The sequence below is a fragment of the Sinohyriopsis cumingii genome, chromosome 2, assembly GCF_028554795.1.
Source record: "Sinohyriopsis cumingii isolate HCF-2022 chromosome 2, ASM2855479v2, whole genome shotgun sequence".
Taxonomy (NCBI): domain Eukaryota; kingdom Metazoa; phylum Mollusca; class Bivalvia; order Unionida; family Unionidae; genus Sinohyriopsis; species Sinohyriopsis cumingii.
The window spans coordinates 150601753-150612056 of record NC_142962.1 but is presented as its reverse complement, the minus strand read 5'-3'; the positions used below and the strand labels follow the sequence as shown (position 1 = coordinate 150612056).

The window sequence follows — 10304 nt, the reverse complement described above, 5'->3', positions numbered from 1 at the left end:
TCAGTAATCAGAGAGGGATGGTCGATTATTTAAAGCAGGATATGTTCCTTTCACGTGATTTGTCTTCACCATTTTCTGTATGTATATAAATACAAAGGAAGCTCACATTCATGTAATTTAGACTTACATAAGGGAAAATAGGAATGAATATATTTACTGGAACAGCTGTCGCAATATTTTGTGTCGTGATCTCCAACAGTGGAGTGTTGTCGCAAACTACAGGTATGACCTTCTCTGTGGCAGACTACCATTAAGATAATTATTTCGTTTCAGTTAATTTATTGATATTAACTTCATGAACATGTGAAAAACGGGTGGGTAACATGTGCGAAAATGGCATCTGTGAAAGGGCTGAGGAGGATTTTACTAACAGTTTCAATCAACATTTCTATGTCACAAATGAAATTATTTTATGTAGTAACTCATTTCACGTATCATTTAATGTATATTTTTCCAGCATAAACTGTTAAAAATCGGGCCTTTTCGATTAGCGGTTCTTATTCTAGAAAATGACATACCGTCTGCGAAATGGACCCAGCATGTTTCTGCTAATAGTTTCAATCAACATTTATGTTTCACGAATGAAATTTATTTGTGTATAAACTCATTTTACATGACTAGTCATTAGCAAATCACTGGGCAAACCTCACAGGATGCAGTAGAGATGAGATTTCATGATGGCATTGTTTAGTTTCGTAGTTCAGGTTAGAGTCGGATAATTGTGCATGAACCAAATACTTCCTATTTGACTCTAAAGGTGTTGATAGATTCTGTATTTCCATGTAAACTATTTGTGATAAGGACTGATATTTTGCACACTGAAATAATTGAGAAGGGGGTTGTTTTATTTCTTCAAGACGCATTTTATTGTTGGCATGATGGTAAATATGGTGGAGTGATACATGTGTGGCCAGGCTCAAAATCGTGGTTCGATTGACCCAGGAATAGCGTACGAAAATAGTTCAATGTATCAAGTGTTTAAATTGTGATTTGTATTTTATGGCATTTAAGTACTGACGTTACTCTAGAGAATCCTGTCATGGAGAAGTCATGCAGTTGTGAGATTGTCATGCAATTGTGATGTTGATGTAAATGTACAATTGGGATATTTTGTGGTCGTTGATTGATTAAAGGGGAATTATTTATGGTCTTGGCGTATTATTAGAATTTCCAGTTGACAATGATTATTTTCGAGAAGTCATTGGAAATAAGTGAAAAACAAGAGCTCGAGCCGAACCCACGCGAGTGTTTGATTCGCTCATTAAAGAGACCCCTTTGAGGATAACAGTATGTATAATTAGTTCTAATGTCTTGACAGATCAGTTATGTGTGTAATTAGATCTAATATAATGTGGCTGACAGATCAGTTACACCTGTAATTCGATCTAATATAATGTGCCTGACATACCAATTATAGGTATTATTAGAACTAATATACTGTGCCTGATACATCAGCTAAATGTATATGTATATCTAATATCAGATGCCTGACAGATCCGTTAGGTGTATACTTAGATCTAATATAATGAGCCTGACAGACCAATTATAGGTATTATTAGAAATAATATAATGTGCCTAATACATCAGTTGTATGTATAAGTAGATCTAATATTAGGTGTCTGACAGATCAGTTACACGTGTAATTAGATCTAATATCAGGTGCCTGACAGATCAGTTAGATGTATACTTAAATCTAATATAATGTGTCTGACAGACCAATTATAGGTATTATTAGAAATAATATAATGTGCCTAATACATCAGTTGTACGTATAAGTAGATCTAATATCAGGTGTCTGACATATCAGTTACACGTGTAATTAGATCTAATATCAGGTGCCTGACAGATCAGTTAGATGTATACTTAAATCTAATATAATGTGTCTGACAGACCAATTATAGGTATTATTAGAAATAATATAATGTGTCTGATACATCAGCTATATGTATATGTAGATATAATATCAGGCGCCTGACAGATCAGTTAGATGTATACTTAGATCTAATATAATGTGGCTGACAGATCAGTTACACGTGTAATTCGATCTAATATAATGTGCCTGACATACCGATTATAGGTATTATTAGAACTAATATAATGTGGCTGATAGATCAGTTGTATGTATAAGAAGATCTAATATAAAGTGCCTGACAGATCAGTTAGGTGTATAAGTACATAATTATATAAGGTGCCTTACAGATCATTTAGGTGTATAATTAGATGTAGCATCCTCAACTGAAATTCTGATCCTATTAATCTTCTTTACCATGGATGGATATTATTTGTATGTGACATGTAACCATGTACTTAATATGATAACTGTATAAAATTCATTCCAGTAATGTTTTTGAACATTTCTTTTGTATGTTTAAGAGTGTTGATTAAGAATTAGTGACTAGAATGATTCATTGAAAGGTGATATTAGCATCTGCTACAATGCCGCACTCTTATAATCAACATCTCAGAAAATTAACATTGAAAGGAACTAACTTCTTATTGCTGTTTTCTTGCATCCAAGTAAATAAAACCAGGCAAAAGTACATTTTACGCCTTTGATATACATTTCTTTTTTGGACTTCTCGTTCTCTGACAACTCTAAATTGCTTAGTAGACAGAGTGGATGTACTCCTTTGGCTTGTTCTCCATCCCTTTATTAAGTTCATGTATCTATATTCAAATATATCTTACTAAAAGACCATCATACTCACAGCAATCTTTGAACTCCAACAAGATGGCTATATTAACTACAAGTATGTCATCGTGCCGTTTGAATAAAGGCATCATTTTCTCAATTAAGTTGGAAACATAGTGAAAATGAGGCGGTCAAAAATGAATAGAAAAAATGTAACGTGACTTTGGATTGATGAAACTTGAATGATGTAAAGCTGTTGATACATCAGTATTTGTTTTCGTGCATTGTTTACAAATCAATTAAAAGTTGAAATATTTAATTTTTTCAAAGTTAGTTTTAATATCAAAGTATAAAATGTTACACAAAGCGTGTACATTTACATGTTCCTGGATTCAGTGATGTACTCCAAAACTGGGTACCTGCTCCTCCATGTGAGGAACCACTTACAGGATTCAGTGCACAATTATTTCCCTATATATTCTCCACGTCTTTTTTTCAGTACTGAACTTTCTAGTTTGTCCAAATCCAAATAAATCATACATTAATCAAAAGTTCCTCCCTGTCATTGATTATCATGCATTGTTTGGGAGGCTAGACTGTAAACTAAGCAACATGCCATGGGTCACAAATTTCACTTCCTAAACACAATCATTTCCAGAATACTCGCTGTGCGCTATATCCAAACTACACACAGGGAAGCCAACAATAATCCTCATAGTTTGAAAATAAACAATTTTCTTTAAATCAGTTCGCTATATCTCTGCAGTCTTTGTTGTGTTCTGTAGTGTCTTGCAGAAGAGTACATACAGTGATTGCAAAAATGATAGATTTATATAGCAATTTTCTGGTTTCACGTAGTCTGTTAGAAATTATCATGCACTGAAATTGATTCATTTGCTAAAAGTCTAGTAAAGGTTTTCATAATACAGTCTAGTAAAAGTTTGTCATTATAAAGTCTGGTAAAAGTTTGTCACAAAGTCTAGTAAAATTTTGTCATAAAGTCTAGTAAAAGTTTGTCATTATGATCATTAACTTGGTGATTTTTGTTTGTGGTTGAAAGAGTTTTTTTAATGACGTGTGTACTGAACCCTCTTGGGACAGACTTTAATGAAAGCGACATTTGTGCCCCTGGGCAAGTCACCCATAGTAAAAGTTATGTGTTGTGTGATATGCCCATTGGGGTGACGGTAGTTGGTGCATTTTAGCTTGGGCAAGAGTGTGCATTAACGCTAATTAGCTAATTAGCTCAAAATTAACTTTTTTAAATTTCAGCAACATCAGCATGTTCTGCAAATCAATTCAAGTGTCAGCAGAGTGGAGAATGTATTTTTCTCAATCGGCGGTGTGATGGTTTCCCCGACTGTCAAGATGGAAGTGATGAGGAGGCCACTGACTGCTTTAGGGGTGGGTGTGCATACACTGCTGAGTTATGTAGCTTAAGTTGATCGAACGTTATAAACTGGCATAGATATGAAATGGTCCAATGAAATATACTAAAGTGTTTTGCTCAGCCACATGTTATATCTTCTTAGATGTAAGTATTATCCATATACGTGTGTTACACATGTAAAGTATGAAGTTTCTTAATAAATGTACAATATTGGACCAAATATCGCCACATACACCCCCTCTTGGAATAGGGTTTCTATTTCTATCCTACTATCTGGCAAAGTCTGAGGTGTCATCAACAATGAGATATCAATATCGATGTAAAATTGATCAATAAATTTATTGTAACTTGAATAGTTTAGATGACGTCGTGTGAAGTGTGCAATATTTGCAAAGCAATCGTTACCCTCACCCCTCGTAAAAGAAGGGTGATATTTTCGCCTTAATCTCTGGCTATATTTAGGTTGTCGTACCTCACCTCAAATCAGTTTCGACGTAGAAATTTTCAAGGAATCGACTGGAAAAGAACGTTTTGATATGACCTGTGTAACACGTCCAAAATTAACAAAATATCGTTGTGTGTACCCTTTTCCTTTATCTTAGCCTGTTAGTAAAAATGTTTGTAAAATTAATTATATGAAAAATTGGTGGTTAAGCTTGAACACAAGATATCGACTGCTACAGTTCAAATCAAAAGTATTAGTAAAGTTCACATGGTATAACTAACAAACAGGATATTAAAGGAATGAATGTCCCGCGGTTAGATTTACTAGATCGCTCCATATGAGGCCATTTGTTTGATCATGTGACAATATGGCATCGGCGTTCACCTGACTTCGCATAGCAGAATGCAACGTACGGAGCGTACAAACCGGGGAACCAGACTAAAGTTCAATTTGCACAGGTACAAACTGACTATGTATTGAATACGAAACTTATGCAAACGTAGCCGAAAATGGGTAAAACTATGTAACTTATATAAACATAGCCGAAAATGGGTACAAAATACGTAACTTACACAAAGTATAGCTCTATCACCAATATAATAATCGACATATAGAGTAAAATATTTTATCAGACACTTTCACTCTTGTATTCTCTATTATTTATAAATTTACAGGCTTAGTCTGTAATGAAGGTCGTGTGGCGTGTAAGGACGGAACACAGTGTATCCCAAAAGAGCTGTGGTGTAATGGAATCCCAAACTGTCGAGACTTATCAGACGAGAACAGAAGTACATGTGGTATGTTATACAGTATTTATTTTAAAAAACATTTTTTGTTTATTAAGTTTTGAAACGGAAAATGTATTCCTAACCCTCATTAACTGTAGGAAATTGCACGAAACATGAAGACAAATTTATTTCCATTTTAGCACATACTCTATTCCCCCTGATTTTGGGAGTCTCTCTCTCTCTCTCTCTCTCTCTCTCTCTCTCTCGTTACATGATACGTCAATGAATGCCCATCCTACCATCGTCTCTTGTCATCTGCATGCTTCAAAGACTGCGTTTTTGTCATGACTTTATCCTCAGCATAATTATCTTCAGTATATCTATCTATTTGCATTGTTCTTCATTTTCAAACCCTTTTAGACTGTATACTTGTCTGTCCACCCTCTTCGTCTCAAATCAAGTGAAACCCACTAAAACTAAATTCGCAAGAATTACTGGTACTTACAAATTATATTAGTAGAACACTCATGCTTATGTCTGATTGAAGGATTTCACATCTTGCTCATTGATTTGTATAGATCCTGCAAATGGTACGACTACTGTGTCTTCCGCTTTCTCATCGTCAACAACGACTGCAGGAACAAGCATCCCGACGACAACAAAAGTGACGACGCGAAACAGCACAATTATTCCACCTACTCGGAAGGAACCAGTAACTACCCAGCAGGTAAATGTTACTACCCATAGGATGTCTGCTACCTCACAAAAGATAACTGTAAGGACAACAAGGGTACCTACCACTACCCGGAGTGCAACAGTTACCACACGTAGGACACCAATTAACACACAACGGACAACTAAGACTACTAAACGGGTACCTACCTCAACATGGCGAACAATGGTAAGCACTCAAAGGACACCTTCTACTACCAAATGGAATCCTTTTACTACCCTGAGGCCAGTTGTCACGACACAAGGACAAGGCTCTTGGTGCATTCGTTTACCATTCGATTCATGTAAGTAGTGTTGATCCTTAATATATATCACAATATAGGAAAATCATAAGATGTCGCTGTTTGTTGAATATATGGATTTGCATATTTATGTACTCGATATGATAGAGCCGCCTATTTTAACTATCAGTAAACATGTCCGATATTACTTATCTGTTTTGCATTTTTGATGCGTCAGAATAGGTAATATTTGTAAAATAAAGTATACCAAACATTAAATGAATTCATGGGCATGCCATTATGTATGAAACATTGAGCATGAACTAAAAGCAACAATTTAGTTTCTAATTAAAAATAGGCAAATTAAAGAGATGGTCGTCTTACCTCGTGCCAACGGCTGAGAACATCGCGATGGATGGTGGTTGGGGTTTATATTCCACTAATCTTTCATGATGTCAGACAAAGTCATTCAAACTTTCAAAATTGTATGCAATATAGTCGGACAATGTCATTCAGACTATCAAAATATATGCAGTATAGTCGGACAAAGTCATTCAGACTATCAAAATAGTATGCAATATAGTCGGACATGGTCATTCAGACTATTTAAAGTCAACCTTTTATATGATCATCTATCACCTTGTTGATGCGTTAGAAGAGAAGTGTTTTTGTTTACATAAATAGACGGAATGGATTGATTATTATTGTTTATGTCTGTATAGATGGATGGATATTTCATACCACATTGATTAATATTTACACTTCATATCCGTCCTTTTCAGGGAGGTGCAGATCAGGGTACAGTGACCATTTTCCAGACGTTGCAGACGACTGTAGGAGTTATTACGTTTGCCAATGGGGATATATCTACTATTGCCACTGTCCATTATTTACCCGATTCAATCATTTGAACCATGTCTGCGATTGGGCTTTCAATGTGAACTGCGATTCCAATTAATGGACAAACGATGAGAAGCATATTTCTAAATTGCACCACACGAGACAGCGTCATTGTGGACCGAATCATACATTTTGTCGGCGGACATTTGGGGGATGAAGTATTAACTTTCATGGCTTGTTGTGGTTTAGACATACTTCCATGTTATTTATTCCATATAATCCGTATTTAAACCCGTAATGACACGTATTTCGTGATTGTATTTTCGTATACAAATGTCACATTGCAATTATTGTAAATATGTTAATATATGAATTTCGTAGTATATGACACGAGGCAAAAATTCTTAAACCGACCGTTTCAGTTATATATATATATATATATATATATATATATATATATATATATATATATATATATATATATATATATATATATATATATATATATATATATATATATATATTCTAAGTATGAATTAATTATGCCTTAAAACGATTTTTTTAAAAATTCTTAAAAAGACACAGTTACGTGTACATTAACTTTAGAAAGATTTAGATACAGGTTTAACGTCACGCACATAACCACATGTACGGTTCATAAACTTCTTTATAAACTTTGATTACGTGTAACTGTACCGAAAGAGCACAATTGGCCTTCTAATAGCAAACTTATATAGTCCTCATTGATGCCTACTACATATACATATAAAAGGAAAGATACAGGATTTTGTAATATTTACGCAGTGACTGATTAAAATCCAGAAACCGTTACAAATTTGAACAATTACTCAGAAACATAACATGTACATTTGGTTTAGAAATCTTGAGGAAAAAAACGAATACCCTTTAGCGACACGTACGATAGCGAGATTAATGTGGACATATTGACAATTTGTAAGAGAGTTGGAGACAAGAAGAGCTGGTCGCAAGAAAGAATTTGTGCGATTACAAGATCTTTTATCGACCAATTTAACCGCTTCCAAAACCATGCTGCTCGTTGAGAGCCATCAGTGGTTCAAACAGACCACGGTATTTCTATTACAAATGGCTAAGTTGATTTCTAATTGTGCTTCTGGCTTGATATCTCTAATAAAAATGAAATTTTCCTCAGTAGATATCAAGATTAAATTAATAAACATTTATTATTATTATTATTATTATTATTATTATTATTATTATTATTATTATTATTGCTCATAACTTTGAAGTGTTCCATGACGCAAAATTGATTTTTATTTTCGAGTATCGAATATTGTGTGACGCATATTTGTCTTTTTTGAGTATTGAATGTTACGTGAAGCAGATTTTGTCGTCTTCGAGTATCGAATGGTTTTTTCTATAAATTGTGAAACTGAAAAATCTGAAAGACAACTAATAACTTGCAAGTATAGGGCAACATTTCTCCCAGATACGTAATGAATCGAACAATTTTGGAAACTGAAAGGCGATAAGTCCTGCTTCCAAATCTTCTTCCATTGCCCGAGAGTCGTTTCCAGTTTGAGATTTTGAGGCCGAAACACAGCAAAATAACCAACAAATATGTTATACGAGTATTGTAGTGTATCCATCACTATGTGAGTGTTTTAATGCATAATCGTCCGATGTTTTGTTCAAAGAATACACCTATTTTATTTGTTAAACAAATGTGTGTGTTTATTTGTTTGCTCGTCTGTTCGTTTCTTTATTAGATCAAATGTTTTCAATTGTTGTAAATCTGAACCAATTTTGAAATCACTTTATTATGCATAACCCGTGTCGTCATAAGATGTAGCATTCAATACATGGTTATCTCCCATTTCTACGTTTTCATTCTATTTTTCGGTACATGTATCATACCCTGACTTCGACATCAATTGGTCTCATTTTGTCATGTTGATTTTTAAAAATGTTTTCATTCAATGTGCATGAAAGTATTTGGCATTTGTATGCTTTAATATACAAGACTGTATTGTCACCGTTAAAGAAATCCAAATATTTAAGAGATAAATACTATTTAAATAAAATGATAAAAACTTTAGAACGTGGTTATATTTTCTCTTTTAATTATAATTACAATGCATTTGTTGTTATAAGCTGATTGCTTGACTTTGATATCGTTTTCAGAGTGATTTATTTATTCTGACGTTTTTGATCCACATTCTTACTTGTGATTTAAAAACCTGCAATACATTATTTAATTGTTGACCAACGACATTGTGTTAATCACTACGGTCACAAATAAAAATAAGATTGTTCCGGTGGCCTAGTGCTTAGAACGTTTGCCTCGGATGAGGGAGGTCGCGGGTTCGAAACCTGGCAGAGTCATAAGAAAGACTGATGCGGGAGGTCGCGGTTTATTTATGTTTAATAAATGGTACTAATAGCTGCCTCGCTAGTCGCTCAGCATTAAGAGGTTAGCGTTAGGACTGGTCAGCCTGGTGTCAGGATAGCATGACTGGGTGGGACATCATGCTACAGGGCTATGGCATGATGCCCCAATGCTAGATATCATGATGTTGATTTTTAAAAAATGTTTTTATTGAATGTGTTAGGGTGCTTGTAAGATAAATACTTTTTAAATAAAATGATAAAATGTTTAGAACGCGATTATATTTTATCTTTTAATTGTAAATACAATGCATGTTTAGCAGCAAAGGGGGCGAATCCGACATTTTGTCCAAACGTCATTTGGCTCAATTAATACTTTCTGCAACTCAACGATCTAGTGTCGTCAGCGCCTGGTAAAAAAAAAACGACGTCGTCGTTGGGGGATCGTCCAATCGTCATTTGGTTTAATTAACACCTTCTGCGCGCTGATCCCCAGCGTCGTCAGCGTCCGGTAAACACATCGACGACCGCGTCGATGTCATCGCCCCCTCTGCTGCTATGATCTTACAAACAGAGTGATCACTAACTCCTCCTCCTGTAGATCAATTAGGTTATTTGACTGATCGGTAATTCTAAAATTAATTCTCGTTAAAAACCGATCATGGCATCGCATATAGACCGGATTAATCGGACTCTCAACGATTAAAAATCCCGGAGGGGCTGTTGGTGAAAATGAATAAAGGATATACCCCTGTTGAGCCTGATTTGATTGCTTGGTATCCACCTGGTAACTCCCTTCGATAGCATCACACACAAGATTGATCGCTATCACCGATGCGATATTTACGTTGTATGGAGCAATATGCCTACCATCATCTCCGTTATCGTGTCTGAGGATATAAGTTGATGGCCTGAGAAAATCATTAAGAGACTTTCTTAGTTCTGGCGC

The 10304-nt window shown here is 34.9% G+C and overlaps 1 protein-coding gene across 1 annotated transcript; it reads left to right on the top strand.

Annotated features, from left to right (window-relative positions):
* The first annotated feature begins 10 nt into the window (after positions 1 to 10).
* LOC149806081 (uncharacterized) lies at positions 11 to 9068 on the top strand. Its single transcript, XM_089950960.1, has 5 exons — positions 11 to 222; positions 3905 to 4036; positions 5142 to 5264; positions 5774 to 6211; positions 6931 to 9068. Exons 1-5 carry the CDS (start codon positions 144 to 146, stop codon positions 7104 to 7106), a joined length of 948 nt encoding a protein of 315 aa, XP_089807086.1. The 5' UTR covers positions 11 to 143; the 3' UTR covers positions 7107 to 9068.
* The last annotated feature ends 1236 nt before the right edge of the window (positions 9069 to 10304 follow it).